The 22,246-nt window shown below is 40.6% G+C and overlaps 1 protein-coding gene across 3 annotated transcripts in view; it reads left to right on the top strand.

The window, feature by feature from the left end:
• Positions 1 to 22,246, top strand: part of LOC120920574 (embryonic protein UVS.2-like) — a 113,060-nt gene that overhangs the window by 29,025 nt on the left and 61,789 nt on the right. For all 3 annotated transcript variants that reach the window (XM_040332722.1, XM_040332723.1, XM_040332724.1), the window contains one exon: positions 21,521 to 21,586. In XM_040332722.1, coding sequence (XP_040188656.1) covers positions 21,521 to 21,586 — 66 coding nt within the window. The remainder of the gene's footprint in view (positions 1 to 21,520; positions 21,587 to 22,246) is intronic.

The following is a 22,246-nucleotide window of genomic DNA, read 5'->3' as shown; positions in this document are numbered from 1 at the left end:
GTATAGGGTTTTGTTTTTCTCTTATTCGGTCCCTTTGTATTCTCCCAATGGCCAGAAACACCTAGCAATTCATTTGCAAATTACCAAAGCTAGGGGATTCAAGATAAACGAAGGTGTGTGTGTGTGTCATGGAATGAAAGGGTATGAATGGTCCATGTGTAAACAATACTTTTTTTTGTTTGTTTTGATTTTTTTTTCTGTTTTTATGGAATTCATAATTGTTTTCTCTCTCTCTTCCCCAATCTCTTGTTTGTAATGAGCTCAATACTGGTACCAGTTTAAATTTATACTTTTTCTATAACTTAAATGTATTCGCGAATAAAAAACCTGTGCACAGGTACAAGATAAGTTTATTTTGTTTTTCTCTCTCCTTTCCTGGGGTTAGAGTGAAGTGTCATTCACTCTGACACTTGGAAACTACATAAAACATTATGCTGCACCTTGTGGCATGATATGGATCCAGTAGGTCCTATATTTCTCTGTTTTTTTTTCCTCCCAAAATTGACGCATGTGCTGGTAATATGCGTAAAGGGGGTAGGTCAGCAGGAGGTCTTCTTAGACGGTAAGTACTTACAAATCCCACCATGTTTTTCCTATAATTTTTGTTTGTTAAAATACAGATATAGGAGGGAGTCAGTTACATGGGTCACTGTACTTACGGTGGATAGACTCCTTACCTCCGCTGGCAAGCATATACTGTCAGTTAGCCCATAAGCCTCCTCAGAAGAGGTACAGTAAGATGTTATTAATGGTTTGGACTTTTGTATTTTAGGAAGAAATACACACATGGACAGATGATCGAAACCAAGACTGATCAAAATACTGTGAAACACAGAGGACCTTAAAACATAGTTTTTTAAATGTTTGTTTTAAGGACAATCCTTGAATAGAATTAATTAGAGTCAGGCCCAACTAAATTCTAAAATATATTTAAATTTTTTTTAGTGGTCTGTTTCATTAAACAGGGCCGGGTCTCTTTCTCTCTCTGATACCACTTCCTGTGGCCTGTTGGGCTGGAAAATTGATTTTCACTGAGAATCAATTAATATGGTAATCACTACAGAGAGGACATTGCCTTTTGTATAACAGCAATGCAATTTTTATTTTTTTTTAGTGTTTACTTGTGTTTATTTTTATTTTTTTTAATTATTTTGTTTTTTGGTTTAACAAAATACATATTCAATGCTCTTTAACAATACAAAGGTTGGGGCAGCATTGAATCTGAATTTTTTTTTTGTTTTTGTTTTTGCTTTTTTTGGTATATACCCTTTTGGGTGTACTTTTTGTTTCCTCCTTTTTCTTCTAAGGAAAACTATTTTTCTTCATTTCCTATATCACTTTATTTTTGGTGATTCTGGAGGTTGCTATGGTGAAATAAAAAAAAATAAAAAAAGAGGGGAGTAGGGGTAACATTATATGGACAACATTTAGAACAGTTAAAACAAAACAAAAATGTTGATATAGAATATTAAAGCTTCCCTATATCATTTTGGGGATGGGACAAAGTTCCAACAGTTTTTCTTCTCTTTTGACACTGGATAAATGTTTTATATAAACGTGTGACATTGTAGCTATTACCAACTATGACAATAGTCAGCAACAGTCATGTGACTAGTTTACGGGTATAGGTGACATTGTATCCTCTCTACAGTTCTAATATTGGACAGTCATCATATGTATGTGGTCATGGGTAATTTTTTTTTATGTTGGTCAGTTTTCTTTTTGTGCCATAACTAAGTTCAAAAAGCAATGCTTAAAGATCATATAGATATACTGGGACTGGTGAGACTCATAGTGATTGGCAAATAACAGAGTATAGTACAATTGTACTTAAGTAATTTAGTCTAATCATTCCTGAAGCCACAAGTAACTGGTAACATCACACCTATCCACATTCTGAAATCAAGTTATTTTTGTCTGCTTACATGACACTGCCTAAATCTGCACGGAGACCTCTTAAAGTGATGACCTCTTCCCTAGTCTGCTAAAGGCAGGACTCATACAGCAGCTCCAAGGACGGAGCTATATGCACAAAAGTGGGGCACCCCCCAGGCTTCAACCCATCAGGGTTCGGATAACTGAACACAGCGTCAGTAAAAGGAGTTTGTGGTGAGTTGCGATGGCAACAAGATCCGCCTGGAAACTGGAAGGGTCACACACACACACACACACAGGGGCAATCCGCAGAAGGCGGGGCAGAGTTACTTGCAGGCATATGACAATGGAGGAAGAAAGATGGGGGATGGCAATCAGACTACCTGGCTGACGGGCTGAAGGTTAAATTGTTACACATGACAATGGTAAAGGGCCTCATATTAGGTCACAGTATATCTATAACAATTTTAATCAAAGGTCCTTAATACTCAGAATGACAAGATAAGCATTCATTGGAAGGCATAGGTTGTAAAAGTACTCGTGTTTTTCCTTCTCTAACTTTGCCCACACTAATAAAGTACAAGCACAGAAAGCCAATAAAGGTGGTCCAAAGGCCATTACTGTATGATGTATCCAATTGGAATCGCCAAGGAAGGCTGTCCCAGAAGCAAGGCAAACAGGACCCGATTGACATTATGGACTTTCGCACTATTATTATTGGACGGTTGAGAACAAGGATCCTCCAGTTTTCTTCCCCCCTTAATTTTTTTTGTATGTTTGGTATCTTATGATTTTTATTATGGACTTATTACATCCAGAACAAGTGATGACTACCAGTACTGGGATCCAAAAATATGAACTGTAGAGACGGAAAGTTTAAAAAGTTTTTTTCACAGAGGTGTATATCATTTCAGAGGGCAAGGCCAAAAAGTTTTAAATGAAAGATTACACATAAAACCATTATTGTAGGTGTGGCCGAGTCTCATATTCTCAACTGGCCACAAGGGGCCATCTGTTGCCATATGGTTTTTGGGTAATCTAGATTAAATAGAGATATGTGGGTATGTATATATATATATATATATATATATATATATATATATATATATATATATATATGGCTGTGTCTGTGTATGAATATAAAGATATATATATTCTAATTATGAATATATTTCTCTAAGTAGAGGCTGAAGATATCTCAGTCAGAGTACAAAGTTTATGGTTCATTTAGCATGCTAATTCATGGCATTTAGCGTATAGCAAAGTTCATTGTTTGTTAACAGACATTGTGGAGCCAGTGAATTAAACTACCGTATGTGATGGACCCCATGCTGGGATGTTCAATCAAGATAGCCACACCCTGTTAACCTTGGGAAAATTATAGTCATCAGGATTTGCATGAAAGGGGGCTGACTTATGTAGTCAGTCCTCCAATCGTGATGCTAGCTAGGCCAACCAATGGGACGTCAGCTTAGAAAGATATACTCCACAGCACAGATTAATGGAGCCCACTTTATGGAACCATCACTTGTTGGAAGGATGTCTTGATGGAGAGCTGGCCTACCTGGGTCTTAAAAGGGTAACTATGGTATAGGCATGTGATAATTACTTGTAGCAACTGCCCATGCTGGTAATCTTAAGGTTTTAGAGGAATATACTCTGTATTCCTTCATGTAAATGTATGTATTTTAACCTACGATCTGAGTTTTGAGACTATAGATAGGTTCTGTGTGTTAGATTAGACTTTGTATAAGCTCTAATAAATGTGTTATGTTAAAGCTTTTGCTCTGGACATTAGAACTCTCTTATTATAACCATATATCATATATGTGAGTTATTAAATCTTAAATATAAAGTTACTTGGTAACAGAGATAAAGAATATAATTATATGTAAAGGGATAGTTCACCTTTCCTGAAAACATGAAAATGGGACCTAACATAGGACGCAATCCCAACCCCCTGTTCCCGCTGTACTTCCCTCCCACAATCCTGAGCTGTCAGGGCTCCTGCAAGCCTCTCCACCATTTCAGGAATTTGAAATCCTCACTGCTTTCTTTCCTCTCCATCCAGCACTGTAAGGACGGACCAGATGGATTCTGAGTGGGCACCGTCACATGGACGGGGCACATCCCGTGATGTACAATAGAGATAATTGGATTTTTGAACTTACCTGTAAAATATTATTTTTGGAGTATATCACAGGACACAGAGATCCACTCCTTCCCCTCTATGTTAAGGTGTGTGGCTTGTCTTTTTTGCCAGTGTCCAATCACATATAGGTGGTGCGTAACCCTTATGAGTAAAGAAACTCAAAGAAATGGATTTTACAGGAAAGTGCATAAATCCAATTTTATTCTCTAGGACAGTCCAAAGCACTGTCATGGTGATATTAAAATATTCTATAAAGAAATACCCTTTTTATAAATGTTATTCAAATGGATATAGGGGGCCTCAAGTGCTGCTCCTGGCATAAACATGTGGCATAATTTTCAGTAAAAAACAAAGGGATAGAGTGGTGCCAAACAGCCTCATAAAGTAGTAATACAGTATATTACGAAAAGTAGGATGCCTGCCTTAACAAGCATATAAACTTTAATGGCATCCCAGTCTTATGCCGCGTACATGGACTTTTTTCATCGGAAATTCCAACCGTGTGTGGGCCACATCAGACTTTTTCCGTCAGTATTTAGAAATGCAAACATGTTTTTTTTTCCGATGGAATAAAAAACGATAGGAAATTCCTATCGTCTGTGTGCAACTCCGACGGAGAAAAAAAACAAGCATGCTCAGAAGCATTGAAATTAATTTTTCTCGGCTCGCCGTAGTGTTTTACGTCTCCGCGTTTAAGTCAGCTTCATTGGAATTCGTATGGAAAATTCCATCGGAAATTCCGATCGTGTGTACATGGCTTAAGTCTTAGGCCGCGTACACACGGTCGGTCCAAACCGATGAAAACGGACTGAAGGACCTTTTCATTGGTCCAAACCGATCGTGTATGGGCCCCATCGGTCAGTTATCCTTTGGTCAAAAATTTTAGAACTTACTTTAAAATTGAACTGATGGACACCTAACCGATTGGTCAAAACCTGATGGTTATTATGCAAAAGCATCGGTTATAAACCCGCGCATGCTCAGAATCAAGTCGACGCATGCTTGGAAACATTGAACTTCATTTTTCTCTGCACGTCGTTGTGTTTTACGTCACCTCGTTGGACTCAATTGTTTTTTTAACTGATGGTGTGTAGGCACATCAGACCATCAGTCCGCTTAATCGGACTGATGGTCTGAAATGGATATTAAGGGGAACCCCGCCGTCAATTTAAAAAAAATGACGTGGGGTTCCCCCCAAATATCCATTCCAGACCCTTCAGGTCTGGTGTGGATTTTAAGGGGAACTCCACCCCAAATTTAAAAGAAAAATGGCGTGGAGTTCCCCCAAAAATCCACACCAGACCCCTTATCCGAGCACGTTAACCTGGCCGGCCGCAGAAAAGAGAGGGGGACAGAGTGCGGCCCCCCTCTCCTGAACCGTACCAGGCCACATGCCCTCAACATGGGGAGGACAAGGGCCTCATCCCCACAACCCTTGCCCGGTGGTTGTGGGGGTCTGCGGGTGGGGGGCTTATCAGAATCTGGAAGACCCCTTTAACAAAAGGGACCCCCAGATCCTGGCCCCCCATGTGAATTGGTAATGGGGTACATTGTACCCCTACCATTTCACAAAGGAAGTGTAAATAGTTGGAAAAAACACACACACACCGTAGAAAAAAGTCCTTTATTAATAAAAATAAAATAAAAAAAAATCCAGCGGTGGTAATCCACTCTCGGTCCGGCTTCCTGCTCCAACGTTGTCTTGATCTCCTCTCCGGTCCAGCGATGAGAAGATCTTCCGGCATCCAGAGCTCCAGAGCACAGCATCGGAGGCCGCCTCTCTCCGCCGGACACAGCCCAGCGGAATGACACGGTGAAGCTGTGACATTTCTTATATAGGGGAGGCGGGCCACCCGTCACATGACCCCACCCCCTCTGATGCAAGGGTGAACACTGGGCTTCCCCAGTGACGTAGCAGAGGGTGCATCAGAGGTGCGGGGTCATGTGACAGGTGGCCTCGCCTCCCCTATATAAAAAATGTCAAAGCTTCCCCCGCGTCATTCCGCTGGGCTGTGTCCAGCGGAGAGAGGAGGTTGGCGATGCTGCGCTCGGGATGGATCTTCTCATCCCTGGACCGGAGATCACCTGTCGCTGGATACAGACAACGTTGGAGCAGAAAGCCGGGACCGAGTGGATTACCTCCGCTGGATTTTTTTGATTTTTTTATTAATAAAGGACTTTTTTCTACGGTGTGTGTGTGTTTTTTTAACTATTTACACTTCCTTCGTGAAATGCTAGGGGTACAATTACCCCATTACCAATTCACATGGGGGTGGCAGGATCTGGGGGTCCCCTTTTTAAAGGGGTCTTCCAGATTCTGATAAGCCCCCCACCCGCAGACCCCCACAACCACCGGGAAAGGGTTGTGGGGATGAGGCCCTTGTCCCCATCAACATGGGGGACATCCTCCCCATGTTGAGGACATGTGGCCTGGTACGGTTCAGGAGAGGGGCGGCCGCACTTTGTCCCCCCTCTTTTCTGTGGCCGGCCAGGTTAATGTGCTCGGATAAGGGGTCTGGTGTGGATTTTTGGGGGAAGTCCACGCCATTTTTAAAAAAAAAATTGGGGTGAAGTTCCCCTTAAAATCCACACCAGACCTGAAGGGTCTGGAATGGATAGTTGGGGGAACCCCACGTCATTTTTTTTTTAAATTGACGGCAGGGTTCCCCTTAATATCCATTCCAGACCTGAAGGGCCTGGTAATTGAATTTGAGGGGACCCCCACGCTATTTTTTATTTTTTTTATGAATGAATTCGCTCTGAATTGCCAGAGCTGACAATCCATTATAGCCGCAAGTCAGTTTTAAATGTCTTTTCTTCTTTCAAAAATAACACTTTGTGCATAGAGACAGTTCTAAGTACGGGAAACATGCGCTTTTTTCACATGCTAACTTTACACCCCCCCAGGTACGAAATTTAAAGGAATATTTCACTTTTATTGTTTCACTTTTAGCATTATTAAATTCACTGCTCCTGAAAAAACTGCCTTTTTTAAAACTTTTTTTGCATTGATACATTTCCCCTGGGACAGGACCCAGGTCCCTAAACACTTTTTAGGACAATAACTTGCATATTAGCCTTTAAAATTAGCACTTTAGATTTCAAACGTTCGAGTCCCATATCCTTTAATAGAGTTCTAAAGTTCACACGAACATTTGGTGTGTTCGCAAGTTCTGGTGCGAACCGAACAGGGGGGTGTTCGGCTCATCCCTAGCCAGGACTTCTTGTCCACATTAGTGGATGACCTCACAAGTGTGCTTCTGGAAAAATGGTCAAACATTCCTAAACCTTATGGACAGCTTTCCCAGAAAAGTTGAAACTCTTATTGCTGCAAAGGGTCAAAAGGTGGGCGAACTTAATATTGAACTCAACGGACTAAGACTGGGATGCCATTAAAGTTTATGCCCTTTGTAAAGGCAGGCGTCCTAATACTTTTGGTAATATAGTGTATTTTATTCAGTAAAGCAATCTTCAAACCAGTAAATATTGCACTTCCAAGTCAAGAAGGAGAATGGGCATATAACCGAGTAGAGAAAAGCCAACTTCACCTGGCAACTGCCAACCACCGGGGAGAAGTTGACAGTGCTGGCTGGAAAGGACGCCTCTACACAGAATCGCAGTGTAAGTCTCTTGCTGCTTGTGATTAATTGCAGAGAATCATGGGAGATTTCAGAAGAGCAACGTATGTCCTTCCTCAGACAAATTAACAGCAACCTCCCGGATGTAAATACCTGTCCAGCAGTGTGGGTATTAACCTTAATCATCCTACCAGATGCTGCCGATCGCTGTGTGATCTATGCGGCATATGAAAAATACATGGCATACTAAATTTAAGTTAGGAAATACCTAAATAGATGAAACCAATTGATTGAATTGTGATGGATTAACCTTATCTATGTACATACAATAATTCTACAGAATTTTATCTCCATGCAATGATAATAAATCCCTTTCATGACTAAACCTAGTTCTGACATTTGCTCCTTGCAAGTTAAAATCTGTATTTTTTGCTAGAAAATTACTTAGAACCCCCAAACATTATATATATTTTTTAGCAGAGAATCTAGAGAATAAAATGGCGATCATTTCAATATTTTATGTCATAAAATATTGAAATTCAAATGCAATTTTTTAGGAAAAATACACTCATGAATTAAAAAAAAGAAACAGTAAATTTAGCCCAATGTTTTTGTATAATGTGAAGGATGATGTTACGCCGAGTAAATACATACCCAACATGTCATGCTTTAAAATTGCGCACACTCGTGGAATGGCGACAAACTACTGTACCTAAAAATCTCCATAGGTGGCGCTTTAAAAAAAAATAATGGTTACCAGGTTAGAGTCACAGAGAAGTTCTAGTGCTAGAATTATTGCTCTTGCTTTGACAATCGCGGCAATACCTCACATGTGTGATTTGATCACTTTTTACATACGTGGGCGCGACTTACGTGTGCTGTGCAAGCTCGCGGGGACGGGGGCGCTTTAAGCACTTTTTATTTGTTTTTCTCATTTATTTTATTTTTATTTTTTTATTTTTTGTTACTTTAAAAAAAAAAATTGATCACTTTTATTGCTGTCAAATCCCTCCTTTGCACTTTTAAAGAATTCAGATCGCCAAAAACGTAAATTTTTAATTCATGTCACTTTTTTTAAAACGTGCCCCACTTTCAGCGGAGTAAACAGAAAGTGACGTTGTGCGTGTTTACAGAAAAAAGACTGAAACTAAGCTGATTCCGACTTTGTGTCAGTCTCTCTCTAGCCGGCGGAAGTGGGCCGGGTCTCCGGGTGGCACGGGAAGCCCGGTAAGAGTGGAAGGAGGGGGGATGTCCCCTCTCGCTCCTCTGGTATAACAGCCAAGCTGATTTAAGCTGCATTGGTTGTTATCTCTGAAGAGCCAACCGCCCGCTATAAAAAACAGTACTGGGACAATGCCTGCAGCTGCAGGCATCATCCTGGTATCACCCCTGAATGCCGAGGCCACATATATGCGTACTCTCTGCGACAAAAGGTTAAATGAATTAATTGATAGTAAATTTGGGCTTAAAAACCTATAAGCATAACAAATGTTTCTAAATATACTTGAGGCAATTCTAGCAGGATTAGGGGAAAATTAAGTACTGTTCGTGATACTTTTTTTATTTGCACTAACATATAATTTTTCAGGACAAGTTTTCGGGGTATGTTCCCTTCTTCAAGGTCCAACACGGTTTGGTTCACAGCAGAACACGCGAACAGGCAAAACATTTTTTTGAACGCACAAACACTGTTAAAGTCTATGGGACACAAACGTGAAAAATCAAAAGTGTTTGGGGACCTGGGTACTGCCCCAGGGGACATGTATCAATGCAAAAAAAAGTTTTAAAAACAGTCGTCTTTTCAGGAGTAATGATTTTAATAATGCTTAAAATGAAACAATAAAAGTGAAATATTCCTTTAAATTTCATACCTGGGGGGTGTCTACAGTATGCCTGTAAACTGGTGCATTTTCCCTGTGACCCTGCACAAAATGAAATTTATAAAGGAAAAAAAGTCATTTAAAACTACTCGCGGCTATAATGAATTGTCGCGTCCCGGGAATACAGATAAAAGTAATTGAAAAAATCGGCATGGGTTCCCCTACAGTCCATTACCAGGCCCTTTGGGTCTGGTATGAATATTAAGGGAAACCTCAAACCAAAATTCAAAAAAAGTTAGCCCTGAAAATTTGGATGTTAGTGCAAATAAAAAAAGTATCACGGACACTGTTCTAGACTAGACTAGACTAGATGGTGATTCTACACAACCAATTGCCCCCACTTGTCCCATACCTATAACAGATCAATTTAAGTATTTGGGATTCTATGTGACCGCCTCTCCTTTTGAGTATGGTTCACTAAACGTCTCCCTGCTAAACAAATTCTGTGATAAAATAAAAATTTGGAATAAATTGCCATTGTCAAATGCAGGTAAGACAAATCTCATTAAAATTATTATGATGCCCCAGCTTCTCTACCCATTACACAACTCCCCTACGGAGCATATCACAATGTTCACTCTCATGCACTGTGCGGTAAGTCCAAACTTGTTATCAGACTCTTATATTGACATGTCAGTATATGTGGATAATAGACATGTGCATTAGTTTGCGTCCGAATGTATTTTGTTCTGAATTTCGCGTATTTTCGTTATCGTTTTAACAAACAAAAACGAACGTGCAGAATCTGAAATTCGAAAGATCCCTCATTAAAAAATGCTTTATTTTTGTTTTCGTTGTTACAACAGTTCGATATAGATAGGAGATTCGACATGATGCTGACAATAGCAATCTGTGTCTATCGAATCTGCGGTCGAATGTGCCTAACCTTAACTCTATTAGTCCAAGATTATTCTACATAGAGAGAAAAGATTTGACATTATAGAGACAGTGTTGGGGTAGACCATTCGACATGATGACGAAGATTCGACGAAGCAGCAAAAAACATACTGTACAAAACGTTGAATCTGTCATTGAAGGCTTATGGTGTCTGTCGAAAGTTCTAAGAAGATTTGACAAGCAGATAAACTATACAACGCTGCAATCGTACATTTCCGGTCAAATGCTCGGGCCCATAGGCTATAGAAGAATTTGAATGTTGGTTGACTAGTAATAATAATTTCTAACTATAATTATTACTATGTATATAAATCCCCAGTAATGGGGTGTGGCATGGGATTTTATTAATGCATGTTGGGTTATTATAGTAGGTATTTAGATATTAACGTATAGCATCGGATTGAAAACCACAGAAATCATTCAGAAATCGTAGTATTATAAAAATATATAAATGTTTAATAAATAAATACAGTCTATTTATACAAAGGAGATCACAAAAAGGAGAACTTAACACCACCGTGCAGCAACTTTCATATGTGTCCCATGCTAGTAGTCCTACATGTTTCCACCTACAGGGGGCTTCTTCAGGGACGCACAGACATATAAAATAATCTAAAATAAATAGAGACTTCATAAGCAAACATAGAGAAGTGCGCCGTAGCGCAAATGCCCATATACATTTCTCAGAGGTTTAGGCATACAACAAAAAACGAAGGAAAAAAGACAGGAAAAAAGGATATACATAAATATTATCGAATAGGTGAAATAATCACAAATATCATCAATAATATAATCTTCGCATTAGCATGAAGCAGGTATATACCTCCAAAGTGATCATCAATCCTCCTAGTAAGTGAAGTGTATACGTCCCAATCACAACAGGGTGAACTGCTGTGTAGGTGTGCAACAAGCAGTGCATCACAGTTGACTCCAGTGAGCCGCGTCCAACTAATGAACCTGGTGTGAGAGATATATAGAACGGTGGTCTAAGCAGTTTATCATATGAAGTGGAAAAGATCCCTCTATAGCTGGTAAATGCTCATATTGAATATATATATATATAGGCCATAATGCCAGGGCGCCGTGGTGCAGACACCCTAAAGGTGGACGCCGCACTTGAAGAAGTAGACCCAGAATTAATGGCGTCTGCCCCATAAATACCCTCCCCCAGCATGCACAGCGAGGCTCAACCCTCCTGATTGGCTGCTGGGGAAGAGCACCCAAACCTTGACTCCACTGCTGCAACCTACTGCCCTGGGGTGGAAAGAACACCCCAGCACAACAGGATGAGCCCACAGCACAGGCAAGCTGAGACAGAGACCCAATTTGAACATATCAACCAGATCAAAGTTTAACTACACTCTGATCTGCCTCTAAATTTAAATAGCACCGGTACTTTGTAGTAACCACACCTACAACATGTCACTGGATATACAAAATATAGCCTGATATGGCGTAACGATAACTATTCAAAACAAGCCAAGTTAGTGCATGCCGCTCGGTGGAAGGCTCGTGAGATAGTTCCAATGTCTCAGGTTTTTAAGTATGTTTTTCTGTTACCTTTTGCTTCCCTGCAAAACATATAGTTGCTACCCACCCATATGCATTTTTTTTGCTTACAATTTTGAAATGGTAAATGCCCCCCCCCCCCCCGCCTATTTTCAACTTCATCAAAATGGCTGAAAACTCTGAAGGCCTTATGTGTTATAGCACAGCCCTCAAAATTTCCACTCGCCTGCTAACATTTGGCGAGTGGATTTAAGCTGGGGGCGAGTGATGACAGGGCTGGATGACCAATGTCCCTTCAATCTGTGCCTACACTTAGAGCCCCGATGCGATTGGCGGCCGAAGAGGAAAGGTGCATGCTCGGGAAAAGTAGTCTGGTGAGCCGCGCACAGGCAGAGCAGTACACAGGTGATCTCCTTACAATTCTCATTAAGCCATGGGACCCAACAGTATGACCTCTCTGAGCCTGCCCCCCTCCCCCGGGCCCCGACCAATGTAGCTGGAGAGCAGAGAGCAGGGAGCAGGAAGTAATGAGTCAGGTGGAGGATTGCGAAAATTACCACTCCGGGTGTCCCAGGTAGGCAGTGCAGCGCTCACTGAAAGTTACCCTGACATGAGAGTGGCAGCCTTCCAGTTTTTGCAGTTTTCTTCTCCTTGTGCTCTATGTAGGTGTCCAGCAGTTCAGCCTGAGCACTGTGAGCAGACTGGTCTCAATGTGTGCTGTGCGCTGTCAGTGTGCGCTGTGCTATGGTGTCAACGGCTGTGCAGTTGTGTGGATCTCAGCGCTGGATTGTACTCCCTCCCGCTGTGCTGCACCTCCTCTCCTCACTGCCAGCCTGAATAAAAGGGGGAAGTGGGGACATGCAAGCGTGGAGCCGCACACACAGGCTCCTGATGATGAGATGAATGGGAGAGAGAGAGAGGATGGATGGGAGTTGCAGAGGAGACAGCAATAGAATGGGGAAGAGATCCAGTTCTAGTGCCCTGTCCCTCTGGTCTGCCCCCAGTGCCCTGTCCCTCTGGTCTGCCCCCAGTGCCCTGTCCCTCTGGTCTGTCCCCAGTGCCCTGTCCCATTTTGTTAAAGTTGTTTTTGGTAATATTTAATTGTGTAACTTGATTCTGCATAAAACATTTAAGTGTCATTCCATGAGATAATCTACGAGGGCGTGTTTAGGGGCGCAATTAGGCGTGGAGCAGTGTATGAATTAGGTGGGGCAACTGGTGGCGAGTAACTCTTGAGGCCTGGCTAGTAGCTCAGGGCTTGAAATTTTGAGCCCTGTTATAGCATATTGTTATCTGAGTTCCACAAAGGCCACCCTAGCAAAGAGACTTTGCTTTGGGAGAGAGACCTAGGTTCCATGAGGTGATTAATTGTAAGTGGCGTTTCAGGCTGTGGTAACCTGCTCTCTGGCCCAGAAGCTCTCTCGAAATTACATTCTCCTACGCTCTCACTACACTCCCCCGAAGCTTTGGCATAGAGTATGGAGCCATCTTGCCAAAGATGCAGAAGGGACCACGGCGACATAATCCATCTATTAAGGCATTTCCCAAAACTTCATCACTATTGGGGGCAGGTTGTAGATACATTAAACATGGTATTTAAGGTAAGGATCCCATTGGACCCCTAATGCTGTCTCTTAAATGTTTTAGAGGAAGTCATTGAGGATGAATACTCTAGGATAGCAATAGGAAGGGCCCTTTTCCACGCAGATTCATTCTAATATTGTGGAAATACCCTGATCCCCATACACACTGGGTGTCTGCTGTGGGTAATGCTCTGCTTCTAGAACACCATATTTTTACATGACGAGGTTGCCCCGGTAAGATAGAAAAGGTTGCGGACTGTGGTTAGACATCCCTGGTTTCAGCCCATGGGAACTTGTTTATCAGAGGTTGTTCCTGTGTCCAAATAGACCATAGGGTTCTGTTGTTCATTTAAATTAGGATGATTATATGCGCCCTTGTTGCACTTTGGGTGGGATGAAGTCAAGGATACACAATACCAGCATTGTATTTGATATGAGTATGTGGACACGGCATCTGTCTGTGTCAATGTTTCTGTAATTACCGCCTTTGGATATCTATGTGGATGTAAGCTTTTTTGTATTGTCTTGTTTTGGACTGTTATGTTGCCGTTTAATGCAATAAACCTTTTCCTTATTTAAATGTGGATAATAATTAAAAAAAATGTAATACATAAATGAAAAAAATATAGATAGATATAGAATTTAATTTAATATATCTACAAAACTAAAATGAAATGTCGAGGATCATTATTGATCCAATATCAGTACATCTGGAACATTTGGAACAGAAAACTCATAATCAAACAAGAAAATATGTTATCATAAACCAAAGGGTGATCATGTATTGAGTTACATTTTCCAGCCAGAGCTAGCTTGGATCCACTAGTTCTGGGACTTTCTCTGCTTGGCTATATGCCCATTCTCCTTCTTGACTTGATAGTGCAATATTTATTGGTTTTAAGATTGCTTTACTGAAACATGTATTACTACAATATGAGGCTGTTTGGGTCTCCTCTCTACCTTTTGTTTTTTTTTGCAGTTTTGAGTTTCCCAAGAAGGCAGCAGCATGGCCAGTAGACATAGAAAATATTCAATGTCACAGTGGCACAGTGGCAAAGTGGTTAGCGCTTAGGCTTGACAGCACTGGGGTGAAGACCAGGTTTATGAAAATTAAAGTGGTTCTAAAGTCAGAAGTTTTTTTATTTCTATGCATTAAAATTAAAATATAAACTTTGTGCAGCAGCTCCCCTCAGACTCCCTAACACTTTCCTGAACCCCATCTCGATCCAGCGATGTTGCACGAGAGTCTTGGCTGTCCAGGACTTCCCTCCTCATTTGCTGAGACAGCAGCGAGGCACCAATGGCTCTTGCTGCTGTAAATCAAAGTCAGTGAGCCAATGAGGAGATGGAGGAGGTGGGGCCGAACCATGGCTCTATGACTGAATGGACACACAGAGCAGGAGCGTTGGCTGGGGACCATAGAAGAGGATGATTTGGGCTCCTCTGTGCAAAACCACTGCACAGAGCAGGTAAGTATAACATGTCTGACAGTCTACTGACTGGAATGGTACCAACTGGATTGGAGAAAAGCCAATATAGCACCATTATTTAAAAAAGGGTCAAAATACATCCCTGGGAATTACAGACCAGTTAGCCTAACATCAATAGTATGCAAGTTCTTGAAGGGGATGATAAGGACAATATTTTAGTAATGAAAACGGTATCATTAGCAGTAATCAGCATGGATTCATGAAGAATCATTCTTGCTAAACCAATCTATTAACCTTCTATGAGGAGGTGAGCTACCATCTAGGCCCGTAGTTGTAGTGTATCTGGATTTTGCAAAAGCATTTGACACAGTTCCCAATAAATGTTTACTGTACAAAGTAATGGACCATAGAATGAGTACATGGATTGAAAACTGGCTACAAGGGCGAGTTCCGAGCATGGTGATAAATGGGGAATACTTGGAATGGTCAGGAATGGGAAGTGCAGTCCCCCAGGGTTCTGTGCTGGGACCAATCCTTTTCATAAATGGCCTGGAGGATGGGGTAAACAGCTCAATCTCTGTATTTGCGGACGGCACTAAGCTAAGCAGGGCAATAACTTCTCTGCATCATGTGAGAACCTTGCAAGAAGATCTGAGCAGATTAATGGGGTGGGCAGCTACATGGCAAATGAGGTTTAATGTTAAAAAATTTAAAATAATGCATTTGGGTGGCAAAAATATGAATGCAAGCTACTCACTAGGGGGTGAAACTCTGGGGAAATCTAGGATGGAAACTAACAAACAGAATATTGGCATGCATTAACCTCCCTGGCGGTATGATTCTTTCAGGAAAAAAGGTGCTGAAAGCGGTACCATTATTTGCAAGGAAATTTGGCGTTTTATACTGTAGGCCTGTAATTTTAGGAATAACTCACTTAAATCTGACCAAACAAGAGTATTGTAGGGATCCCGGGTATGAAATTTTTTTAAAAACAAAATTATAAATTATAATATAATAAATAATTATAAATAATTATAACAAATAACTCAAAATCACTGAAATCTGCTCAGTTGCAGAATTGTCGCTGTCATTACTTTTATTTTTTTATGACGAATTTCCCCAAAAATCGTTATCGCACAATTCTGCAAGTGATTATAATTTATTATCGCTGTTTTCTAGCTGATCTAAAACCATTTTTGACATAAAGGGACACTTTTGGTTGCTATGGACAATCTACAGTTTGCAGGCAGAAAGAACAGTTTTTATTATATAAAAGTACATGCAGGACACTGGGCAGACCACTAGGGACAAGGGGTGTGTGTATTTTTTACATACAGTACTGTAATCTATAAGATTACAGTATACTGTATGTAATGTGTTTGTTTACGTTTTTGAATTTGGCGCCGTTCTCCGCTCCTGTGCGTCGTAACGTCGCAGGGAACGTAGATCAGCGGCACAGGAGGATGCTGTGTGAATCGAGCGAGGTCCCGCTCGCTCACACAGCGCGGTGGCATCGCTGGATCCAGGGACAAGGTAAGAAACCACTGCCTGTGGATCCAGCGAGGTGAGCCCGAGTCTGACTCGGGGTTACCGATCGCAGCACAGAAATCGAATCCCGAGTAGGACTCGGGAATACCGCCAGGGGGGTTAAAAAGGGGATTAACTTGATTAAAGCAATAATTCTCACTTTCTACAAGACTCTGGTCGGGCCTCACCTGGAGTATGGTGTCCAGTTCTGGGCACCAGTCCTCTGGAAGGATGTACTGGAAATGCAGTGAGTACAAAGAAGGGCAACAAAGCTAATAAAGGGTCTGGAGGATATTAGTTATGAAGAAAGGTTACAAGCACTGAACTTATTCTCTCTGGAGAAGAGACGCTTGACAGGGGATATGATTTCAATTTACAAATACCGTACTGGTGACCCCACAATAGGGATAAAACCTTTTTGCGGAAAGGGAGTTTAATAAGACACGTGGCCACTCACTAAAATTAGAAGAAAAGAGGTTTAACCTTAAACTGCATAGAGGGTTCTTTACTGTGAGAGCGGCAAGGATGTGGAATTCCCTTCCACAGGTGGTGGTTTATGCAGGGGGCATCAATAGTTTCAAAGAACTATTAGATAAGCACCTGAATGACCACAACATCAAGGGATATACAATGAAATACTGACATATAATCACACACATAGGATGGACTTCAACCTCACCTACTATGTAACTATGTTTATTTATTTTTTATGAAAAAAATAATAGATTTTAATATCACTTTAAGTAATCAAATTTTAATTTAATACAATCAAATTTCATATTAAAAGAGAAATGATCTCTGTTAGTATACTATGGGTTTTTGCATTTTGCAAAACATCATTGCTCATGGCACTGTAGTGATGAATTATCTCATAGAATGGGTATAACCTTGAATACAAAAATACATGTAAAATTACATTGCCAGTCCCAATTTATTTAATTTTAGCTGGAAAAATCAGTTGATGATGAAGGACTTTTTATGTAATTATAGACAATATTCAGGAGACCATGACAATCAGTTACAAGCTGGGCAGCTGAACACCAAGACAATAATAAGATAATAATGACCATAGTGTCACACATGAAATAATTATATGGTTCTAATTCCCATACACTTAGGTCATTCTTGAAATTTGGTTTCCTGTCTCATGATTGGTCAGATTTTCTCTGGTACCTGTATAAAAGGTGATAGAGAAGATGAGTGTCAAACCAAGCTTCAGAGAGAAGATATTTCACATTACAGTGAAGGAGAATTCTGAACAAGATGAATGAAAAAGTCTTCCTCCTGCTTCTGGGCTGTGTGACGGGGCTGGTGACCAGTCTACCTCTATCTGCACAAATACAGGTGAGATGATGAGCTGACATGAACAGTACAGGGGACAGGTCAAAACTATATTTAGAAAAGTATAACATCCAATAAGTTACCAATATTAGTTAGTAGTTAAGTGTAACTTTAACCAAAATTCTTTCCCCTTAGATTTGGATAAAGTGGTGGGGGGTTAGGAATCCTCTTAGAGTTTAACACTTTCTTATTACTGTTTGGATCCACTGTAGGGAGATTTGACTTTTGTACAGGCCATTGCCACTAGGACAGAAAGTGAGGGGAAATACAAAATGTTATAAATGTGAACAGAACAGGGAATACGGTAAAATCTTCCAATGATGACTGTTGTGGTAACATCTGTCTAAGAAAGGATTTTACCTCACTTTTGAGAGATTCCCAGTAGGGCTGAGGAGGGCTCTGCCGGGTGTAGAAGAGTTGGGGCCAAGACTTGTTATCTCTTATTATTGTATTTCATTTGAAATAAGATATTGATACAAAACATTTACTTTTCAGGACAATCTACTTGGAGAGAACAAAGATGGTAAGCTTTTTAACATTTTTATTTAAGGAATAATGTTTGCTTTCTTTCTGTTCCCCATCATCTGTTTTGTTTGTTCTGCTTTTTCCCCCAGTTCATTAGTCTTTTTTTAATAACATTCCTAATCCTAAATCCTAAATCAAAATTGTTTGCACTGCTCCATTGGCCCTAATCAGCCTAGCCTAAGAGGAACCTGGAACTCCAAAAAGGGAGGATGAACTATGTATATACAGTATACACATAAACATAAAATGATGTCATGTACTATTATGAATCTCCTTACTATAATGATTATATCTATATTCTTACAGTGCAGTGTGGAGGATCCTTCTTTGACTCTCAAGGCAGCTTCACATCTCCGGGATACCCAGGGAACTACAGTCCAAACATGAATTGTAACTTCACCATCACAGCTCCTGTTGGAAATAAGGTAAAACAAGATGCCTTCAAAATTCTCCCTAATTATTGGACTTCCTCATTCTCTAAAAGTGTTGGTGGTAATTTGTGAAGCTGGCTGAGAACTGGTGGTGTGACATTTGTAAGTGGTTTATGAAGATTTACTTGACTTTGCAGCACTGGACTCATTTCTGCCATCCTGATTGGGAGTAACAGGAGCACAGGGGAGAGGAAGGGAGGGGGCTGATCAGTTTCTTGAGTCTATTGTAGACCGGTGAATGACAAAGAAATCAGCCAGTAATGTAGGAGGAGCACAGAAGATCTCCCAGCTCTGGATTTTTCCTTCCTTGTCCGGAAATTGTAGATTGGTGACCATTACACCGCAGGAATAGAAAGGACTTCCTTTTTCCAACAAGATTCCTAAGCACTGCCTTTTATGTGCAGTGTCATTCCTAAAGCGACCTAAAATTCTTAAAACTAAAAATATATTTTTTTCACATTAGCAATCATTAGATGTGGTGGCTGCATCCGTTTTCTTTGGCGTTTCCTCATTTTCACCTGGTGATCTGACCAGTAACACGCCTCCTGTATTAGTGAGACGCTACTCTGGATGAATGAGAACAAGAGGTACAGCAATCAGCAGCACTGTCTGTTTGGGGGAGGGGAGTGGTAAATATATTAACAGATTTAAATACACTAACAAGTTGAATCCAAATTTCAGTTCACATTTTGAAATCAGTTACAGTTGTTTTTTTTTCCATTTGGGATAAAGGTTTTACATGAATAAATTAAGCTGGTCATTTTAAGCATCGCTGTCAGTGTTGAATGATTTGGCTTATCCATGTAAACTGATACATTCTGCACGATAGCTTGTGCTTTTGAAAAACAACAGACTTGCTGGCTGGATCACTAAATGAACATAGAAAAAAGACTACAAAAGAAAAACAAAAGCAGCCATCACATGTAAAAATTGGTAAACTGCAATATAATAAATGTTTGCTCTTGGGTTTAATGTGGCTTTAATGTCAAATATTATTTCAGGTAGACTGTAACATCAATGAATTGTAAGAAACAAAGGGCCAAATCCACAAAAGAGATACGCAGGCGGAACTGCTGTTCAGCCTGCGTATCTCTGAGCCTAACTTTGGAAACGATCCTCAAAAGTATTTTTCCAAAGTTAGGCAGAAGATCTGACATCTGTAAGACACTTACACTGTCAGATCTTAAGATGCAGTACCGCATCCGCCGCTGGGGGCATTTCGAGTCGAAATGCCGCCTAGCGTATGCAAATGAGTACTTAAGCAGATCCACAAAGCTTTTAAGCTTGTGTTTTCTGCGTAAGTTACGATTTGCACGCGTAAAATTAGGGCTGGTTTTACAATGTGTAAAGTTAGTACACCATGTAAAACCAGACCTTTTTTTCGATCGCCGCGATTTTTTTTTAAATTTGAATTTTTTTTCCCGGCGCGCAACTTTTTTTTTCACCCGTCGCAACTTTATTGTCCCGTCGCAATCCACAAAGCCCGGCGTAAATTACGTTCGCGCGCTGCACGTCGGGAAAAATGACGTCACACGCATGCGCAGTACATCCGGCGCGAGCGCCTAATTTAAATGGGAATCGCCCATTTAAACTAGGAACGCCTTACGATGGACGGAGTTAAGTTGCGCTGCCGCAATTTTCCGGGTAAGTGCTTTGAGGATCGGTACTTAACTTCGGAAAATTGCGGCAGTGTAACTTAACTCTGAAAAGTTAAGTTAGGCTGCATGTCTGTGGATTTGGCCCAAAATACTTACTTTAATGCTATATAAAATTGTGTGTTTGTTGTATGAACACAACACTGTCATGTTAGTCATAATTGTATTTCTTTTTCAGATTGCTCTGACCATAAGTGACTTCCATTTAGAGTCTTCCAGTTTCTGTATGTACGACTATCTAACACTCTTCATGGATGGTACAAAAAGGGGTCCATTCTGTGGGGATCGCACCATCCCTGTGCTTTACTCCAAAGGCAACTCTATGGTTCTCGTATTCCACAGTGACCAGTCTACCCAGGCAAAGGGCTTCCAAGTCTCTTACACCTTCTGTGAGTAGCTCAGTTCTATCTGCTTATATCTAATATCAGCAATGGACGTTATAAGATAATAGAGGTCACTTTCTTGCAGTATTTTCCTTTCCATAAATTATTTATTATTCACCTGCAATGTGACTTTGAACTTGCAAATACATTTTGACTATTCTCAGAGTCACTTCACTAGCACAGTCCTGCTCCCTCATTGTTTCTCTTAGCCCTGCCCTCTTCTGGGAGTGTCCAATTACTGTCTGTGCTGGCCCAGCATCTCTGCCCCTCACCTCCCCCCCATGAACATTGATTTAGCTGCCGTTGGAGGAGTGAAGAGGAATATTATAAAGTGTCATTTGAGTGAAATCTCTGAGTCTGCTGGGGCTGATGACATCACATCCAAGCAGCAGTTTCGAGCTTTTGGCTGTTTACACAAGGGAGATTTTTTACATTTAATGACATTCCTAAAATATGTTAAATGCACATATAATCGTCTGCATGTTTTTTAGACTTTGGCAACAGGGTATTTTTTAACGTCATCTCCTATTGTTTAGGTGACAGTGTTTATGATAATCATGGTGATTAAGGCAAAGACTTAAAGAATTTCCCAACCAGAAGTTTCACAGATCAGTGATAGCTTTGTGGAGCTACCCTATATTTCCATTAATTTATAATTCAATTTATAAAATGGGTTCAATATTTACACAAAATTAAGTCACTTGAATTTTTTTTATTTCACTAGATATGCCTAATCAGTATTTTGTATACACAGCCCCAAAGAGTGAAGACTCCGAAGTGCCACAAGGGATCTTCAGCAAGATTTTGAAAGCTAATAAAGGTAATTATTCTAATCCACAGGATTCTTTACTGCATTATGATGGTGCTAAATCCAGGCAATGGAACAGACAATAACCAATTATAATGCATAAAGTTATGAGTGTCAGGATCCTTTAAATCATGCACTGATGGACTAAACAATAGGGTGTGAGGAGAAATATGGCGTTATTGTCTTGGGGTACAAGATCTTTGAATGAGTCTTTAAAAATCACTATTTCATTTCTAAAAAGACTGATGGGTTATTTTTATTCACTTCTACCATTGCAGTGAAACTTGTGAGATAGAGAGGTTGATGTATTAAAGGCAAATAGACTGTTCACTTTCCAAACTTTGGAAATTGCACTTTGTTTGGGAATTTAGTAGAATATCGCATCAATAACTCTAGTAAAACTGTGTATTCTTCTGTTGTAATTTCTAGTTCTAAATCTACAATTAAAGCTGAACTCCAGGTAGATAAAAAAAATATATAAATTATTGCAGCTCTGTATTCCTTACTATATCTTAATTGTACTCTTTTAACCCCTTCCCGACCGCCGCATGTACATATACGTCGGCAGAATGGCACGTACAGGCACATTGGCTTACCTGTATGTCCCTGCCTAGACGTGGGTGGGGGGTCCGATCGGGACCCCCCCCACGACTTGCGGCGGTCGGGTCCCCT

Source organism: Rana temporaria, chromosome 13 (genome assembly GCF_905171775.1).
Source record: "Rana temporaria chromosome 13, aRanTem1.1, whole genome shotgun sequence".
NCBI classification, from domain to species: Eukaryota; Metazoa; Chordata; class Amphibia; order Anura; family Ranidae; genus Rana; species Rana temporaria.
The sequence above is the reverse complement of the archived record's forward strand: the minus strand, read 5'-3'. Positions and strand labels throughout refer to the sequence as shown.